Consider the following 21,405-nt stretch of genomic DNA (forward strand, 5'->3'; position numbering starts at 1 on the left):
GGGAGATCTACGCCCTGGACCTTCCCCCGTCGTTCAATGGGCTCATTGAGCTGGCCCTTCGGGTCGACGCACGTCTGGCACGGATGGAGAGGAGGGGGCTAATCAACACCCCATCCAGGGGACCGGCAGACGTGCGGTTCAGCGGCGGGGACGTGGCCAGCCCCGTCTACGATCACGAGCCCATGCAGGTAGGGCGAGCTCGGCTTTCCCGGGAGGAGAAGGAGAGGCGGAGGTCCCTGGGCCTTTGCCTTTACTGCGGGGGAGCCGGACACCAAGCCCACGCCTGTCCGGTAAAAGGCCAGGCCCGGTAGTACGTATGAGGCTACTATCGGGTGGGATCTCCGCCGAGAAGACCTCATCATCATCATCATCACCATCATCTTCCACGCTCCTCCCGGTATGGCTGCGGTGGTCAGCACAGACACATCACTGTCAGGCACTACTGGATTCCGGGGCAGAAGGTAACTTCATGGACAGCACATTAGCTCACAAGCTCCACATCCCCCTCAAACCCCTTCCGCACCACATCACGGTGCACGCCCTCACTGGCCAGCAACTTCCTACCATATCATACATCACTGAGGACATCACACTCATCACGTCTGGCAATCACTCCGAAACCATCTCCTTTCACATCCTTGACTCTCCCCTGGCACCCATTGTCCTCGGACACCCTTGGCTCCTCCTCCATAACCCTAGCATTGACTGGCTCTCTAACTCTGTTTTGTCTTGGTCCAAAAGATGTCATGAGTCTTGTCTAGTGTCTGCCTGTCCGTCTGTGTCTGTGTCTGTGTTGCAGGAGGAGGCGGTGGATTTGTCTAACGTGCCCGCTGAGTACCTCCATCTGAAGGAAGTGTTCAGTAAGTCTCGGGCTGCTTCTCTTCCTCCGCATCGTCCTTACGACTGTGCCATAGATTTACTGTCAGGTAAGTCTCCGCCTAAGGGCAAACTCTATTCACTTTCGGTTCCAGAGAGGGAGGCTATGGAGAAATATATTTCTGATTCTCTAGCTTCTAAATTCATCCGCCCTTCCTCTTCTCCTGCGGGGGCGGGGTTCTTTTTTGTGGGAAAGAAGGACGGGTCTCTGCGACCTTGTATTGATTACCGGGGACTGAACAACATCACGGTAAAGAATACTTATCCTTTGCCGTTGATGTCTTCGGCCTTCGAGAGGTTGCAGGGAGCGTCAATTTTCACAAAACTGGACTTACGCAATGCGTATCATTTGGTTCGGATCAGGGAGGGGGATGAATGGAAGACCGCTTTTAACACCCCCAGAGGGCACTTTGAATACTTGGTTATGCCGTTTGGGCTCTCCAACTCCCCAGCGGTCTTCCAGGCACTTGTTAACGACGTGCTGCGAGATATGATCGATCAGTTCATTTATGTCTACCTGGACGACATATTGATTTTTTCTTCTTCTCTCCAGGAACATGTGCAGCACGTCCAACGAGTGCTTCAGAGGTTGCTAGAGAATGGGCTTTTTGTCAAGGCGGAGAAATGCGAATTTCATGCACAGTCAATTCCATTTTTGGGGTATATCGTGTCGACTGAGGGAATACGCATGGATCCCGAGAAAGTTAAGGCTGTGGTAGAATGGCCAAGCCCAGATTCCCGTAAGGCCCTACAGAGGTTTCTGGGGTTCGCTAACTTCTACCGGCGTTTTATTCGCAACTTCAGTCAACTAGCCGCACCTCTGACCGCCTTGACCTCCGCCAAGACGGCGTTCAGGTGGTCGGACACAGCTGAGGCTGTGTTCGCCAAACTGAAGAGCCGTTTCAGCTCAGCCCCTATTCTGATTACCCCGGACCCTACGCGTCAGTTCGTGGTGGAGGTCGACGCATCAGAGGTGGGGGTAGGAGCGGTGTTATCTCAACGTTCTCCCTCAGACGACAAGGTCCATCCTTGCGCGTATTTTTCATATCGTTTATCTCCGGCAGAACGAAATTATGATATTGGTAACCGAGAATTGTTGGCAGTTAAGATGGCATTAGAGGAATGGCGACACTGGTTAGAGGGATCGGGGGTTCCTTTTATAGTATGGACTGACCACAAGAATTTAGAGTACATTAGCACCGCTAAGAGGTTGAACTCCAGGCAGGCTCGGTGGGCACTTTTTTTCGGACGTTTTGACTTTACTATCTCGTACCGCCCGGGTTCCAAGAATATCAAACCCGATTCTTTGTCGCGTATTTTTGACCATTCCGAACGCCCGTCCACTCCCGAGAGTATTTTTCCGAAGACATTAGTGGTCTCCACTCTCACATGGGAGATCGAATCGAAGGTCAGAACGGCCTTAGAAGGGGTAACGCCTCCGCCCGGGTGCCCACCGAACCGTTTATTTGTGCCGGAGGGATTAAGGTCCAACGTTATCCAGTGGGGACATTGCTCGAATGTAGCTTGCCATCCAGGGGTTAACCGTACTAGATTTTTAGTCAAGCAACGATTCTGGTGGCCACTTATGGCTCGCGACATTCACAGTTTTGTTTTGGCTTGCTCGGTTTGTGCCACTGGTAAGACTTCCAATCGGCCCCCTGATGGGTTACTCCAACCGCTGCCGGTTCCTTCGAGACCCTGGTCCCACATCGCTCTAGATTTTATTACCGCCCTCCCACCCTCCCAGGGAAACACGGTGGTTTTAACCGTGGTGGACCGGTTCTCGAAGGCGGCCCATTTTATTCCCTTGCCCAAATTACCCTCAGCCAAGGAGACAGCGTTGACCGTCGTAGACCACGTCTTTCGGTTACATGGCCTCCCGATAGACGTGGTTTCCGACAGGGGACCCCAATTTGTGGCTAAATTTTGGCAAGAATTCTGTAGACTACTGGGAGCGACTGTAAGTCTGTCCTCAGGGTTTCACCCCCAGAGCAATGGGCAAACCGAGAGAGCCAACCAAGATTTGGAAAGGGTGTTGCGATGTTTGGTCTCCAAGAATCCTTCCTCCTGGAGCCAACAATTGTCTATGGTGGAGTACGCCCACAATACCTTACCAGTATCAGCTACGGGCCTATCTCCTTTTGAGTGTAGTGTAGGTTACCAGCCACCTATTTTTCCCAGTATGGAATCCGAAGTTGCGGTCCCCTCCGCTCACGCCTTCGTCCAGAGGTGCCACCGCACTTGGACCAGAGCCCGTGAGACTCTACTCCAAGCGGGGGCGCGCACCAAGGCCAAGGCCGATCGCCACCGGTCTAGGCCTCCCGTATACGTCGTGGGTCAAAGGGTGTGGCTTTCAACCAAGAATATTCCTCTCCGTTCCGTATCTAATAAATTGGCTCCCAAATTTATTGGCCCGTTTACTGTCACCAAGATCATTAGTCCGGTGGCAGTCCGCCTTAAACTCCCTCCTACGTACAGGAGAATTCATCCCGCCTTTCATGTGTCCAAAATTAAGCCCGTATTTCATTCTCCCATTAATCCGCCTACCCCGGTTCCTCCCCCGCCGCGTCTCGTAGATGGGGAGACCACCTATTTGGTAAATCGCATTCTGGACTCTAGAAGGAGGGGACGCGGATTTCAGTACTTGGTGGACTGGGAGGGTTACGGTCCGGAGGAGAGAAGTTGGGTACCTGCCAGGGACATCCTGGATCACTCCCTTATCGATGATTACAATCGACAGGTAAGAGATTCTGGGGACGCCAGGAGGCGTCCTTAGGAGGAGGGGTACTGTCACGGTTCGTGAACGCACCGTCTCCAGCTGTAGTCTGGTTATGTCATGTTGATTGGTTCATGTGGGTGTGGCCACTGATCGCCTGATCAGCGGCAGGTGCATCTCATCCCCACCGCCTTTATAACGCCCTGTCTTTCGTCTCTTGTTTGTCAGATCGTTGTTTGAGGTCCTCCGTGTTAGATGTCTGGTTCTCGTGTTCCTGTCCTGCTTTGTCTCCTGTTTTGGTTTGCCCTGGATTGTTCCCTTCGTACACGGATTATCATCACCTCTATCGGATCTACCACCACCGTCATCTGTACCAGCGCACTCAACGGACCTACTCACCAGTCTGTGCTGCCATCCAGATTCCTGCGTCACTCTCCGACCCTCCATCAGCACGTCATTTACAATAAACACTGTTTACTTGCTTTTGCCTCCTGTCTCACTTACCTAGCGTCACAGAAAGACACACACATTGGTTTGCAATTGCACATGACCATGTACACATAGCATACAAACACCCATCACAATGCTAATATCATTTATGTCGGCAGAAGGAGAAAGCAGTCCAGTGTTAATGGAATTTAGAGCAGAAGCTCTCAACAAGATTAACGAGGTTTAGCAGGGCCATCGCCATGTCCGCCAAATCACTCAGTCCAACCACACACACTCTTTTCTTTCTCTTTCAAACACACAAACGCACATACCCTTATACGTGTCCGTTCTCTTTATCTCACACTGACACACACCGTCACCCCTTCCTCTCTTTTATTCCCTTGCAGGCTTACCCACCCCACCGTTCAGGCGCTCACATTTCTCTACACAACCACCGTCTGTCCCTTTAACCTGGCAACCATTGCCAGGGAGACCTCCACAATGGTGACTGCAGCGGAATAAGAAATGGAGAGTTTAGCAGGATGCTCCTTTATCTCCATTTCCCAAAGCCTTGGATGGAATCTGCTCTCTTGCTCTCGTTCCAGACGAGTAAGTGGTTGTCGAGGGAGCAGGAGCAGTACATCTACCTGTCAGATGCTGCCTTCCACACCTGCAAGTGCTCTGCAGGGAGCTAATGAATGGGGTGTTAGGATTCAGCATTTACTGTATGTGCAGAAGGATTTCCTTCTGTAGCTCTCAAACCTGTTCATGCAGCTTATAGTGGGATTGAAATAGAGAGTTCTGTGATTTTAAACAGCACTCATTCATTAAGTCCTACACATTCCTCGCTGCTTGATTTATGAAATATTTTGGCTAATTTTATTATGTTATCAGCTACCATTAAGAGCACTCTCAGCCCTCATTTTGCCATGCTGAAAACCATTCTGCAGATTTTCTCCTAAAACCAACACAGAAAATATGATTAGAATTGACCTTAGAATGACTTCAAAGGGCTCATATGAAGCATAATTCGATTTTCCTTGATCTTTTGAAGTGAAAGTTTGGTGTACATGAAAACATAACTTTCAGAACATCCAAAAAGACCATTTATTAAATCTACAAAACAGAGCTTACTGATGAATTCATTAACACATTAACAGCATCTGCTTGCCATTCAGCAACTTGGCTGCTTGTCATGTTAAAGTAATTAAGAGGAAGTAGAATAGATTCAATCATCTCTAAATACATAATATTGTTGCAGTTAGTATATAGCTTACGATAAAATTGTCCTTGCAGTTTATTTTTAATGTGATTCTTGATTTCAGTCCATTTCACCTTTCACACATTTCAGCACAAGATGTTTTGTAATCTTGTCACAGTGTATTGTTTTGTACAAGTGGCTGTTATTCAAGAGTGGGACAGAATCAATTTTACTGAATCTGTCAGCAGACCCACAACATTAAGTAAATGCTATTCATTAAATTCATTTTACATGAAAATAGGGTCTTTCCATTGGGGTTGTACAGGTTCACCCTAAAATGAAAATCATTTACTCACCCTCATGTTGATCCAAACTCGTATGATTTTCCTCCTCCTGTTGAACACGAAGATATTTTTATTGTTGCAGAATGTTTATACAAAAAGATAATTATTTCAGAAAACTTTGAATTTGCAATTCTAGTGATCTGTTTTTCAGAGGGAGCTTTTGCAGTTTTGGGTATCGTTGACTTTTGCATGGACAAAAACACCATTCTTAAAAATATGTGTTGCACTGAATAAATAAACACATTAACATTCAGGAAGACAGAATGGTTAATAAATGACAGAATTTTCATTTAGGAGTAAAGTGTGTAGGAGTAAAGACCCTTCTTAGAGAGATATTTCACCAAATCAAAATTCTGTCATCATTTACTCACCTTCATGCCATTTTTGTTCGACTGACGGCAGAACAAAAGCGATTTTTAAGAATGATAGTAACCTAACCTGACCTAGTGGAATGTTTAGACTGTTTACTTCAAATTTGTGGACAAAAAACACACCAAGGCATTGCACAAAATACCTTCATGTGTTCTACAGAAGAAAGAAAGTCATACAGGTTGGAACAACATAAGGTTGAATAAATGATGACAGAATTTTCATTTGTAGGTGAACTATAGGGATTGTTCTTAAAGGGATAGTTCACTCAAATATGACACTTCTGTCATTAATTACTCACCTTCATGTCGTTCTAAGCCTGTAAGACCTTCACTCATCTTTGGAACACAAATATTTTTGATTAAATCCGAGAGCTTTCTGACCCTTCATAGACAGCAATGTGACTGACACATTTTAGGCCCAGATAGTTAGTAAGGACATCATTAAAATAGTCTTCTGTGGTTCAACCGTAATTTAATGAAGCCACGAGAATATGTGCAAAGAAAAAAATTACGACTTTATTCAACAATTTCTTCTCTTCCATGTCAGTCTTCATGACAGTACTGCATGTTTTCTCCTTTCTAGATCTCTTTATGCAATACACCATATATAGAGGAATTATGCTGGTTTCTATCCAGCTAGATGGGTGTTTACATGATTTTGTCATCTGTGAATTGTACATCCAGTGTCCCACATTATAGCAGACATAGGGGGCATGATGCATGTTCAGGACCACCAGGTGCCTAGTAACTGCTGTAGCAGTTAACCCAGATGCCCACACATGGGGCTGCTTGTAGCACAGAACTGGGCTACTTTTCACAGTGTTTTTCATTCTTTGTGCTCTCAAGCAAGGCTTCTAGTTCCAGACAGTCTCCAGAGGCTGTTCTCAAGCCCATCACATTGTCTGTTTTTGTTCAGCTGGACAGCCTTTTACATTGATCTGCCATTTTCCTTCTAATGCGCAGGGTGCATACATATACACGTGCATAATATATACACGTGCATACATGGGTCGAGCTTCATTCTGCTGACATTTTCTCTGCGGGCTATCAGCGGTCTCTAAAATATTCATGTGAAGTCGCAAGCTCAATAGAGCATTTTGTTCTACATCATGACTGACATCTACACCTGAGGCAGACAAGGACCCGTTGCCCATGATCTGAAGTGCTCTGGGACGTTCCGAAGATACCATCAGAAGATGGAAAGAGAACAACAAAGATTTTTTAGTGGTTGAAAAGGGGTTGAAGACGGCTTATTTTCCTTAGAGACAGCTGGCGTTGAATAACGCTCTTTGCATTGAGATGGAGTAAAACCTGAAGGTTGTTTTCCACTGGTGAAATTTCATGTAATGTTATCTCTTTCTGTCTCTCCATCCAATTGATGAATTTTTCGCTTGAGTGCAGAGAGTTGTTGTGGAGTGTTGGTCCAGATCGATTTATTTTTCTTGTTGTAACATGAGCCTGTTTGAACTGTTACTGCTACAAGTTTACTCATGCATGGGTGAAGGCAAACATGGCTTAATAAAATGATCTCTCTTTCTCTCTCCTCATGTCTTTCTCTGTTCCAGTTTAAGCTGGTAGCTTTGGAATATGGTTGCTGGTTTCCAGGTGATCCAAGTTGGTCAGTAAAGTAAGAGTTCACCCAAAAATGATCAGCCTCAGGTGATTTAAGATGTAGACAAGTTTTTTGTTTTTGGAACAGATTTAGAGAAATTTTGCATTACATCACATATTCACCAATGGATCTTCTGTAGTGAATGGGTGCCGTCAGAATGAGAGTCCAAACAGATAATAAAAAAATCACTCAAGATGCTTTGAACTTTAAAGTGCTTCCAGCTCCTATTCGTGCTATTGCTTACTCCAGGCAATAATTGTCTCCTCTGAATCAGGAGAGAAATATAGATAAAGCAACATAGTCCAAAACAGTTTTAAACAAATATGTTGGTCTATTTTGATGAACTTTTTTTTTTATTATTGAAGAAAGCATTAATATTGATGGACTGGTGTTTTGGACAGAAGCAACACTTTACCATTAAAACACCTTAACGATGGCTCTGTTTCATACATGTTTTCACTTCATAAAACAAAAATGATTGACCAGAGTTCCATGAAATGAATAACTTGTGGATTATTGTGATGTCTTTTACTGGTTGTTTTGGACTCTCATGTTCATTTTTTTGGTGAACTATTTCTTTAACTGGTCCTCGCCTTAAGTTGGTCCAAGTTGATCATTGGATAGTTGACCAGTAAGCATGTACAAATATTCAGATGCAGATCCACAATTTGTTTCAGATCCAAACTAGCTTGCAGTGCCCAGCATGGACCAGTAGAAACCAGCTACCATGTTTCCAAATCAAAACTACAGCTTAAGACGGTTATTTATTTCTCCTGATCACTTTTTTTCTTGATTTATTTGTTATTCTTTGTATCTTTCCTTCTTTCCCAGGCTTTCCCGAGTGGGCCAAGTTGTTATTTGCACGTTTTGGGTGCAGAAGAGGAGGGGTTTGCATAAGGGGGAGAGAAAACTTAGCACTGAAAAAAAACTGCCAAGGCAGGCTAAAACATTGATTGGTTCTCAGGCTGTTGCCATGGTGGCAGGTCACTCTCCTCATCTCAGCCAAATGGTGTATAACTTGTAGCATCCCAGAATTACACTGTTGTAATGACAACAGACAGGAAGTGAGGTATTGTTATCACAGTTATATAGGCTAAAGGCTTTATTTTCTATAACATTTCTTGCAGCAAGAAAACATCAGTTTGAACTGGAGAATCTTTTAGAAGACAAAAGGCTTCTATTAATAATGTCTAGCCTTATTGCCAATTGAGGTTACCCCTAGCATTCTGTCACAATGCTGAAGAGCTATATTGTTCTGAAACCTGCATCATGGAAATGGTGCTTTTATATCGATGTATTAAAAGCTCTGCCAGGTTTTTCAGTTCAGCTTTTTAGACACTGATGAAAACATTTTTGTCTCTGTTCATTGATGAAGCGTATTTGTTCATGTCAGTTTCACAGTAAATGCCAAAGGGCAAGTTAAAGTGTATGTCAGGTTTTTGAGATATTTTAGTTTGAATTAGACTAATGAATACCCCAGAGTGCCTAGGCAAAGTTGGATATAGGCTTACTTTATGTTGGGGTTTAATGAAGGCTTAATTTTTTGCTCCTTGCTTTCAACAGATTTTTAAGTTGGATAATTTCATGTCAGGCCAAATCAAAGTCCAAATAGAGAGAGATTAGACATTCCTCTGAGAGTAGCAGAGAGGATATTTGTAATTTTTCCATCAACATTATCATTTTATTTTAAAGAATATATGTATTTTTTATATCTTTCCAATATAGTTGGGTGCATTTTGGAATGGCAATATAATGCCTGATGTCTGAATTGCAAAGGTTGCCTGAATTGTAGAGGGAACCAACATATAAATCAGCCTTTGTGGTTCAGAAGTCTGGCATTATATTGCCATCCCAAATGGCACCAAACCCTACTGAAGTCCTATGACAAAAAGGTTATATTTTCAGATAAACTGATGTAAAATAATACCTTATGTCTGGGAACCAACATATAAATTAATGGAGCAATTTTCCCCCCTTCAACCGTATTGTGCAATGGACTATTTGTGGTGTGATGGAGGCTTTTGTTGTGGTACATTTTTCTAAAGCAAGCAAAACCCCTTACTAGCAAAGAAATGTAGTCTTTTGTGTTTGGATGTTTTAATGTAGGAGGAATTCTGTAATTCATATTTTGCTAAACAATATTGATTTTCTGTTCTGTCCTTTGTGCATTAACAAATACTCACTATGCTTCTTTGAAGTACACACATACAAATATTGACTTTTCAATAAGACTGATATGCTCAGTGTGATGCACTTAAAAACAATTAAAGTACTGCTGACAACCACGCAGTGCACAAATCACTGACATCGTAAACAGAACTGTTCGGTTTTAATTCAGAATTATAATACTTATAAATGTTTATTATGTGTTGTTGATGTTAAAGGGATAGCTCATCCAAAAATAAAAATTCTGCCATTAATTACTCACCCTCGTATCATTCCAAACCCATAAGACTATTGTTCATGAGTTAATATCTGCACATCTTCTTCTCATCTTTTTGAACAGGTCAATTGTAGTGGATGGGAAGCTTCTCTGCACCCTTTACCTTCCACATGACCCTACTCTCCCTGTTTCATCAGCTCCCGTGAAAGCTCGTAACACTCTCTAACACACACTGACAGCATGACGTCCACTGGCCAGATTCTGGCCTTTAAGCTCTCCCCACCCTCTCAGGATGGGAGTCCAGAGCATCTGTTCAGCTGTGATGAGGACATTGAACGGCGCTATGAGGTGGTCCCGTCTGTCGTCTGCTCCATGTGTTGCCTGTTTGGCGTCATCTACTGCTTCTTCGGTAGGTTACAAAGCATGAATGATTATGTTTAGAAAAATGAGATGTGTGTCTGGTTTGGAGAAATGTAGATTTACATAAGAACAAGCTCAAATTCTGCTATGACTTGAATGTGTGGGTTATGTTTTTGTCTCATTATCACAAACATTGTTTCAGCTGTGGTTGTTAATGGCCAAATTGAATTCACCTAATAACCATCTGAATGTGACAACCAGACAAGGGTGACAAATCTGTGTCCCTCTCTATTAGATAAGCTTTATCACTTTCACTTGACTGTGAAATTTGCTTTCACTGCCCATTACTTGCTAGGAGAGAGAGAGAGGGAGGATCGAGGCTATATCAGCTGTGACGAACAGCAGCTTCACTCTATGACATTCTGGCTCCAGTGTGACTACATTAAAATGTTAAAACGTGCTATTTATTCTTCCTGCCCTTCTGCTGCCAATTTGGGCCATTATCAACAGTTCTAAATTGCATCAGGTGAAAGCAGATAACCTGTGTGAAAAGCACAATGCATTATGAAAGGCTCCTGTTGGTTTAAAAGCTACTTTTTTACAGTAACTGTAGCAACAGAATCGGCGTTAATGGCATAAACACTTTCACTCAAGGCATTTCTGATGATCCCACTCATGTGTTTCCAAACAAAATGTTTATCCCTGGAATTTCAAGTAGAGCTGGTTTAGAAATTACCTTTAAATAAGCCCAGCAATGAACAATGTTTTTGTTTCTTGTATAGATAGATAGATAGATACACACAGGGGACACATTTTTATTTTTATTTTTCTATTATTTTTATTTATTTTTATTTTTATTTTCTATTTCATTCTGTATTCATCATGATATTTATTTGTAAGAAATGCATTCCACATGTTAGTTAGATCTTGTTAATTCATTTTAATGTAACTTATTTATTTACATGGAAACTCCATAGAATTAGTTTTTTACATTTTTAATTTAGGGCCCATTAAAATGTGTTTTAATGTGTCCCAAAATTCTGTGTTTTCCATTGAATTTTATTTATTTATTTATTTATTTATTTATTTATTTGTGAATTCTGTGTTTTATGATTTAATAAAAAAAATTAATTTATCATAACAAAATTATATCTAATTAAATTAATTTACTTAAATAACTGAATAGAATGCAATGAATTTACTTGAATATATTACTTAAAAAATGTAATTAAATTAAAATATAACAATGGACATTTTATTTTTTGTCAAATAAGGTCCTGTACGACAGAACTTGTATGCTGTATACATTAAAATATTAAAAATATATTGGTTGTACAATATTTAAAAAATCGAATAATGAATATAGCTGTAAATTACATAAGTATTATAAAAGAAAATTATTATGCAATAGTAGAATTTCTTTCCAAATTAATTCAAATTAAAACAAGCTTTTAATTTGGCGATGGATATTGTTTCAGTGTGCATTTTGAATGTAATTTTTCACTTGTAGTTTAAAATTGCCATGAGCTTTGACATGCAGATGAAAAGGTGACCGTCCCATTTATTTCTGCTGTGTTATAGGCTGTTAGACTTATCCATATTGAATACATATGTTCAGAGCTTATCATCGTTATCTACATATATGTAATTGCGATTGTCATTTGATAATAAAATAATGATCTCTTCTAAAATCATTTTCTTTTCCACCCTCTCCTCCTCCTCCTCCCATATCCTTCCCTCTCCACATTTCTTCTTTTGTAGGGTACCGCTGCTTCAAGGCTGTAATGTTCCTCACGGGTCTAATGTTCGGTTCCATCATCATCTTTATGCTCTGCTATAAGGAGAGGGTCATGGACACTCAGCTCAGTGTGGAGGCCAGCGTGGGCATCGGCCTGGGCATTGGCACACTGTGCGGTTTGGTCACTATGCTGGTCCGCAGCGTGGGGCTTTTTATGGTTGGACTTCTCCTGGGTTTACTGGTGGCCCTGGCCTCTCTGGTGGTTCTAGAGGAGTTTTATCACCCGAGGACAGTGTGGATTCCCCTGGGTGTGCTGCTGGGCTCGGGCATGCTGTTTGCTGTGCTCACGCTGCAGTGGCAGCGCTGTTTCACCACCTTGTCCACCGCCGTCTTCGGATCAGCTGTGGTGACTGTGACTGTGGATTATTTTGTCGAGCTCTTTGCTTTGACACGATATATCTATGAGAGGGTGAAGGTGGATCCACCTCGCCCAGTGTGTTGGTTCACATGGGTGGTCATGGGAGTCTGGCCCGTGCTGGCGCTGCTGGGTGTTCTTATTCAGTGGAAGGTCACGGCTGAAGGATATTCACACACAGAAGGTAAGTTTGGCAAGCGATTGTTGGGAAAGGGATAAGGCTGTGGCTTAAAGGGATAGTTCACACAAAATTTAAATTCTGTCATTTACTCAACCTCAAGTTGTTCCAAACCTGAATGAGTTTCTTTATTATGTTAAACACAAAAGAATATATTTTGAAGAAAGTTGGTAACTAAAGGTATATTTTGTGTTTAACAGAAGATAGAAACTCATACAAGTCCTAACCAGACTTTGTGTGACACAGCGAAACACAAAAAGGCATCTTTTCCATGTTAATCTGAGTTTTTGTTTCACCCGCGACAAGCGACAGAGGATTCTGTTTTAGAAATGGTTTCTATTTCTGCAACATTGTGGCATACAAACTATGACAATGATCATCTCAGTAACTGATCGTGTGCTTCATTCAATGTTAAAAGTTTCTAACTTGAGTTAGAATAGATCTGGAAGTTAATATGAACTCAACAAGTTTATTCCATAAAAAGATGGTACAAGTCACTAAGTATGTACTATTAATAATGTTAAAAAGATTTAATGTTTATGAATTTTATTATAAATGTATTCATTTCTATGCAAGTGCAGTGCACTTTCAGAGAGATCTCGCCCACACTTGCTTCTGATTGACTGTGATATTTGATTGATTTTGTTATGTCGCATAGCTGTTTCACATCTGATTTGGACAGACAAATTGCTTGTTGCTGGAATCTTGTCGTGATGCATCTGGTTAGGACATTATGTTAGAAAAACTTGAGGGTGAGTAAATTTCATTTAGAGTGAACTATCCCTTTAAGCCAGGGGTGCCCAACCCTGCTCCTGGCGATCGACTCTTCTCGAAACATTCTTCGAAATATCTTCTTTTGTGTTCTGCAACAGAAAGAAAGTTTACAACAACCGAACTGATATTTTTGAGTGAACTATTCCTTTAAGAGGAATAGTGTTGGGCGATATGGTCACTTTTCAAATCGTCATATTGTCAGCCCATCAGATCGACGATACACAATATTATCGTGCATGGGTGAAGCAAGAGAGAGACTCTTTGTTCTTGTCATAGCATAACTATTTGATGTTTTAAACATGCAGGTGCGCGAGAGAGAGCCTATGGAATCTCCAATAATCAAAAAAATATACTTTCAAACATACTGATAAACTAACGTTAAATATAAAAATATATATATGGTTATTCATATATGGTCAGACGCAATTGTCATATCGCGCGTACTGTGACAAATCTGCTGCATCTGCGCACGAAAGTTATCAGTCTAAATGTTAAAGTCCAAAAGTTTAACACTAATATTGGACATAAACGAACAGGTTAAATATAAAAAGTATTCAAAACAGGTAAGATCATATATTTGGATTAAAAGTTGAATTGAACTGCTGCATCAGTCATACAGCGCCCCGGACCACGCGCCTCATGACGAGACCGAGGCACCGCCACAGAAACAAGAATGAGATGCACTCTAACATAACTGTGCCATTAAACTCAGTTAGTGAGGGCTTGTTTAATATATTGCACACATATAGGTCATTCAGATTACTTGTTAAAGTGCAATGAAATACCTTATATCAGCAGACAGTATGTCTGTTTGTGGATGGAGACTTATCTGCGGCTACAGGATCTAATCATCATTTGTGCGCGCGCATTTGTGTGAAATGCGGTGCTGAAGTGAAATAGCTGGCCAGTTTGATAGCCGAATTATAATAGGCCACCTTATAAAAATAATAATAATAATAATTATTATTATTTAATACATTAATAGGAGAAAGAGCCTAATATCGTCTTGACATCTGCTTACGTCGATATCTCTATCGTTGATACACGATACTATCGTCTATCAGCACAACCCTAAAGAGGAATTCCTCTGTGGAATTCATTACAACAAGGTGTCTTTCTGAAACTTCCCCCTGGGTATTCTGGGTGTTTTGAGGTGATACGGTTTTTGGTGCTTTTCTATTTATGGGTGTCCTAGTTAATTCCTGTGGTAGATCTTGTGGAGATCAGACTGGCTCAGCTGTGCCCTGCATACAAGCTCCCATAGTCTGAGTGATCAATGGGAAGGCCTGGACCTGAAATCCATGAATGAGGATTTTTAAATTGCTTCATCGCTGTCTTGTAGAAAGTAGCCATGGCCATGAAATTTCCAAGGGTAGAAGTCACATTCTCTGTAGACCTCTATAGACCTAAATTAAGTGTGTAACGTTTTCTTTTTTTTTCTCAGAAAGACGTTTAGTCAGTTGAACAGTAAACATGTTGCTAAACAACAGTACAATCCACTGAACTCACTGTACTTGTTCAATTCAATTCAAGTTTATTTGTATAGCGCTTTTTACGATACAAATCATTGCAAAGCAACTTTACAGAAAAATAAGTTTCTACAATATTTAGTAGGAGCTTATAAGTGGTGATCAGTTTATGTGCATATGACAGGAATTTTCAGAAAAATTAATACAAGACATAGTCAACCAGACGATGAACACTATTAACAGCAATTATAATGTGATTGCATAGTAAGTAGCAATATTTGTTATTTCTGTATGTTGTTTTAGGGTTAGCATCATCTGAGGTCCTCTGAGGGGTTGGCATCATCTCTTTTCATGTCCTCTGGATCCAGACTGGAGCTTGTGTGGCAAAACAGAGAAACAAATAGACATCGTGAGCATAGCTGCTGTTCCAACAAAGTAAAATTAATTAGTTTAACCCAAGCTAAAGAATAATAATGTGCATTTGATCAGATACAACTGCAGTCACAAATTATGAGATGCATTATTCAAATGCTTGGCGAAAGAGATGTGTTTTTAATCTAGATTTAAACAGAGAGTGTGTGTCTGAACCCCGAACATTATCAGGAAGGCTATTCCAGAGTTTGGGAGCCAAATGTGAAAAAGCTCTACCTCCTTTAGTGGACTTTGCTGTCCTAGGAACTACCAAAAGTCCAGCGTTTTGTGACCTTAGGGAGCGTGATGGGTTGTAATGTGGTATAAGGCTAGTTAGCTAAACCATTAAGGGCCTTATAGGCAAGTAATAATAATTTGTAACAGATACGGAATTTAATATGTAGCCAGTGCAGAGACTGTAAAATTGGGGTAATACGATCACATTTTCTTGTATCCCTTACAGCCTAGTAGTTTTCACTACTGTCATAATTTAAATATGGTGCTACTTTGGCCAAGGTCTATGTCTGATAACTAAGAACAAGAATACTTCTCCCACAATAAGAACAGAATTGTGGGAAGTTAAAAACAAAGGAAGCACCTTGAGCAGTTCTCTTTTAAAAGTACACTTACATACTCTACTTTTCCTTGTCAAGTGCAAGGCTAAACAAAACACTAGTGTTCAGAATTAATGTGCGCACTGGGAGAACACGCGGTGTGAACTGCACTGGGGGTGGTTGCCATGGCTACAAGCTGGACCCTTGTTTGGCGGGAATGGGGGAAGGGGCTGTGATGAGGATGGGACAGAAGAATAGAGGTGAGAGTGGGAGGAGTGTTTCCGAGGCAGAAAGCGGGAGAGAAAGATCATTACATGAATTCCCTGACAGATGGTCCACGAAGCTGTTGAGGCACAACAGAGCGACTGAATGGGCAGAATTAATCCGTCTGTTTTTAATAATGACAGAGAACAGAATGTCGATTTAGCCCTGCGCAGGGCAGAATGTGTCAAAACACTCAACGGTTTGTTTATCAGCTTGGCTTTGGACCACTGTTTGAGAGACGCGGCCAGTACACACTGCATCGTGTATTTACAGAGTAGAATAATGCCTCTGTTTTGCAGTTATGATGACCTGATGTATGAAAATATCTTCCATTTAATATATATCTTTCTTAATTCTGTTTTTGTTAAAGTCTTCATCAATCACCAGCAGAGACGAGTACAGTTAATGCGAATTCGTCAAAATGAAGAAAGAAGGGAATGCCAAAAGAAAAAGAAGAAAAGGCCACAGAAACAGCCGCCGCAGCAACAGAAGTACCACCACCCCCTTCAGACCAACCCTCATCCCCCAAACCCTCCTCCTAAGATCCAGCCTCAGGAGCCCACCCACCGCCGCAAACCCAACACCATTCGCCGCTTCGATGGAGACGTACTTTCTCCAGTAAGTATCAGACATCTGTCTCACTGAAACCTGACAAACGAATCCCTATGATTATCTTTTCAATCGATCAGAGATTGATTGCATGTTTGCTTTCTCTTTTAGAGTTACATCCAGAACTTCCGTGACAGACGTACGGAGAGGAGGGGCTACTCTCATGACAGGCTGATTGGCGGCTCACATGTTGTAGATTTGGACTATGACTATGGCTCCCAAGTGCCCCTAACAGCCCATACAGGCCCTGCAGTGAGAGGTTGACCCTGTACCCCTTAATGAACAGGAATTGCACTGCACAAACCATTCCGAGAACCGAAAACTTTGTAGCCGGATCAGATCTTGCAGCATGCAATTACCTCAGCCGTCACAATGGCTGACGGGACTTTCATACCTAAATCCATTTGCTGTGTTCCCATGATTTTTTTATTTAATGCCAGAGAAGTTGCAGCAAATGGATCATATGCCTATGAAACAATGCTTAACCACAGTCTGGCTCTGTTCTCTTGCATTTAACTCCATTATATATTGCTGAAGATGGTTGTGGTATGTGTGTCTGCTCCTCCGAGGCTCATCTTCCCATAATTAGGCTGCTGTTTTACTCCGTCCGAGAAGAACGGTCTCATTACCACAGCAGAAGTTTTAAAGAAGATCCATTATGTTCAATCTGAACTCGGGACCAAATACGGCCTTGGCTTTTATGCGACTAAACTGTCATAAACCATGCATGGTTTCTGCTAGACAGACTATTTGTACATCCAGTTTACAGATTCAAACTTCAATCCTCCTGACCTTTTAAATACTTTTCAGATGACATTGTGTTTACAGCAAGGGCAGGGAGGTGTGTAACATTTTATAATGTTTCAAATGGCTTTATCTGCTCTGTGCCAGGGCCTACACAAAATCTCCCAAACCATGTATGGTGAACACAACCTCTGTTCAGTCTGAGCCTATTGCACAAGCATATACTGAAATGTGCATTTATCGTTAGCCAATGCATGTGGGGGAAGTGCCACCATTGCTTTTGTGCTGTAGATGTACACTTAAATCTGTTTTTAGTTGTTTTTCTGTTTATGGCTTAGTATCTAGAGACTGTTTGGGTGGCTCCCAGTTAAATCTCAGGGGCTGTGGCATCGAGAAGAGCCCTAACGATGTAACTGTGAACACTTAAGGGGTTTTCTGTGAGTGATTTAAGTGTCCTTAACCTTGCCTACAAGAGAGAGTTTTGAAAAGGATTAAAGAAAGATGCCGCAGAAGGGTGGAAGAGATTTACAGTGGTGGACTTCTCACAGAAAAAGATTTAGTGTAGTTCTGTGTCTGTAGAAAGCATGAAAAGGAGAGACAGAGAGACTGTCTGTATGTGTATTTTGTGTTTTGAGTGTGTGTGGATGTGTGAAAGCATTTGTCATACTGTGAGTCTGCAGTAGATTGGCAGCAGGGTTGAGTCTTAATTTCTGATTTACCTTCATGTTCGGATGTGGGGTGATTTCACACCCATTTTCCCGTCTGTGTTTATCAGGGCTGTCGGAGCAACGAAGAGTCAAAGTATAATCTTTTCCTCACTCTGAAGTAATGAAAGGGCTCAAAGGCTTAAATTCCTCTCTGTTTACTGTTTCTTTTAAAGTTACAGATTGGCTCTCTTGTAAATATTTGTACATTGTCTAAATGTAAATATGCTTACATGCGATTCTGTATTATTACTAGTGCTTTGATTCATTTTATATTTTTCTTCTAATCAGTGGTTACATCTGTGTGTTGAAGAACTGTCTTTTAAATTGTCCCATTGATAGTGATTTGTAATTATAATTTATTTCTAATTTATTAGATTAAGACTTCAAGTGGAGTTACATACTCTGTATGTAATTAAATTGATGTTGACCATTATTATTATTATTATTATTATTATTATTATTATTATTATTCTTGAGCATGTATTTGTACAGTACTGATAACCATAAATGTTGTGCTCCTGAAGTCAAGTACATGTGAGTACGTGTCCATTTTCCTCTTAACACTGCTGTTTAAAAAAGATAGATGGCAAAGAACGTGGCGGTAGATGCCTTTGAGGCACTGGGTGAGACACATTTAATTGCTTGAACTAGCTACTGGTGGGAAGAATGTGCCAACAATAAAGACAAAACGTGCTCAAGTAGCTTTGTGATGCACAGCATAATTTTCCATTTTGAAAATAAATGTGCATATCCCTGCAGGGGTAAAATTCATTTACACAAGGGCAAATGAAAAATCACATTAAAATGGATTGTTGTTGTCATCCTATTGTTTTGCTTGCAAATTGATGGAAAAAGCTACAGATGTGATTTCAGCTGTGTGGTTTCCTTTTAAATTATCTGAGATGTCTCGAAATTCAGTTTTTCATAATACTGAAATACACCTGTCCTTTATTTGATTCGCATCTTATGAGCTGTTGGATAGTTTTAACTAGCAAATTATTTATTTGCTTTCATGCAATGGTCACCATCCATACGGAGTATTGATAGTATGAGTATGAGTATGAATATATATTGAGTCTCAGACCGAGGGGCTGAACTGGTAATGATTCTCTTTTAATTAATAGCTACACAATCTCTGTGTGACATTTCTTGTCATTTCAGTTAGAGGGAGAACCCCATCTTTAATCCAACACTGACAATACCAAGTAATTAATGACATTACATTTTTGAGTGAACTATGCTTTTAACATTCTTATTTGCATATTTGCGGAGTCAGTGATTGGATGAACACAGCAGGTGGTCTTTGTATTACTGCGGAGTGAGGAATGTACAGGCAACATCTATCCTGAACTTGATTTTTTTACAGTGGATTCCAAAGGTGAGCAATTCAACAGCCCCCCCCCCCCCCAACCCCTTCTTAAAATGAGCAGTGTTTCCGTGACTGTAAAAACATGTGAAAATGCTGTTGCTAAGCATCAAGCTGTAACATTGTAACACCGCATCATGTTGCTTTACACTGAACAAACTTAGCACTTCGTCCCCGTATCATTATGCTAGGTAAAAAGCAGTGCTAACCCCACCTCCAATTTACAAGTGAGAAACGGTCCTTCATCTGTGTTAAAATAAAACAATAAGCCATGGATTACAGTAAATATATACAAGTTAAGGGGTGTTGTTAGGCATATATATGTCTATACAGGTATATATCTATGTTAGATATGACGCGGAGTGGAGTGCCTAAAACCCCCTTATTTTAGCTGCTATAAATTCACCGTAAACAATGGCTTTACAGGGCTTATTGCTTTTATAAAACAGTTATTCTATACACATAGCAAGGTTTCACAAAATAAAACAAAGCAAATAAAATGCAATGATATATTTCCTAAGAAATACATATACATATCTACATTTTGTGTTCGCAAAGTTTGCTGCTTCAGTATTTGTAGATTATTTTTTCCTCGTTTCTATATACGGTATACTGAAAAGCAATGATAATCATATAAGTTTAAAGGCTTTTATTGGTCAAATAAATAATGGGTCTATATAGTGTTGACACTTGTTCTTCATAACCTCTGCAATTTGCTTTGGCATGCTGGATATTAGCTTCTGGGCCAAGACCGACTAATGCCGATCCATTCTTGTCTTATTAGTTCTCTGTTTTGATCACAATTTGTGGGCTTCTGCTTGCCCACTCGCCTTTTGAGAACTGACCACAGGTTCTCTATGGGATTGAGATCTTGGGAAGTTGCCTGGCACCACGTCCAAAATTTCAATGTAATGATCTTCAAGCAACTTTATCACTCTTGCTTTGTGACATGATGCTCCATCATGCTGGAAAATGCATGGATCATCACCAAATCACTTATGGATCGTTGGAAGAAGTCAGTCTTGCAGGACATTTTGATACCATTCTTTGTTCATGGCAGTGTTTTAGGGCAGAATTATAAGAGAGACCACTCCCTTGGTTGAAAAGCAGCCCCACACATGGATGGTCTCTGGATGCTTCACTGTTGGCAGGTCACAGGACTCATGGCAGAGTTCACCTTTTCTTCTCCGAACATTTCATTTTCCAGATGTCCCAAACAGTCGGAAGGGAGCTTCATCTGAGAAAATAACTTTGCACCAGTCTTCTGTTGTCCAATTCTTGTACTTCCTGCAGAATTTCAATCTCTCCTTGATGTGTTTCTTGGAGAGAAGTTGGTTCTTTGTTGTCCTTGTTGATTCAAGGCTGTTGTCCAAAAGTCTTGTCCTCACTGTGCGTGTAGATGCTCTCACACCAACCTGCTGCCGTTCCTGAGCAAGCTCTGCACTGCTGGAGACTCGATTCTGTACCAGACTCCTCAGGAGGAGATGGTCCTGGTGCTTGCTGGACACTCTGGATGTCCTGAAGATTTCTTCACTGCAGTCGAACCTCTCACCTTCAAGTTCTCGAAGAGCCAGTAAATGGTTCTTTCAAATCGATGATTGCTGCACGTGTTTCTTTGGAGGTAAACTTTGCTAACAAGAACACAATGATTGGAAGCATTTCTTCCCTCCATCAATCTGCACTTACAATCTAATTAGTAGTGACTAACCTGACTAGAACTCATTCACACTTTCACATGTGCTGCTGATATGATTAGTCAATTAATGTTAGCAGGTCATTTTGTGACAGGATCAAAAAACTGTGAAATTATACATAAACAATTTATTTATTTTGTGAAAAGTTCATTTTTTGGCCTATGAAGCTTTTAGTATTTTTTTTTTTAAA

General features: G+C 41.1%; 1 protein-coding gene across 2 annotated transcripts in view; it reads left to right on the plus strand.

The window, feature by feature from the left end:
• The window catches only part of LOC132095011 (transmembrane protein 198-B-like), a 34,243-nt gene extending 15,293 nt beyond the window's left edge, over positions 1-18,950 (plus strand). Inside the window, exons 1-5 of one of the 2 annotated variants that reach the window (XM_059499726.1) lie at positions 8,479-8,618; positions 10,056-10,341; positions 12,054-12,629; positions 16,466-16,713; positions 16,816-18,950. In XM_059499726.1, coding sequence (XP_059355709.1) covers positions 10,173-10,341; positions 12,054-12,629; positions 16,466-16,713; positions 16,816-16,968 — 1,146 coding nt within the window. In that variant the 5' untranslated portion in view covers positions 8,479-8,618; positions 10,056-10,172 and the 3' untranslated portion in view covers positions 16,969-18,950. Of the gene's footprint in view, positions 1-8,478; positions 8,619-10,055; positions 10,342-12,053; positions 12,630-16,465; positions 16,714-16,815 lie in introns of those variants that run through there. The other variant, XM_059499725.1, reaches the window with a different exon arrangement.
• Positions 18,951-21,405: the final 2,455 nt, after the last annotated feature.

The sequence above is a fragment of the Carassius carassius genome, chromosome 19, assembly GCF_963082965.1.
Source record: "Carassius carassius chromosome 19, fCarCar2.1, whole genome shotgun sequence".
Classification (NCBI taxonomy): Eukaryota; Metazoa; Chordata; class Actinopteri; order Cypriniformes; family Cyprinidae; genus Carassius; species Carassius carassius.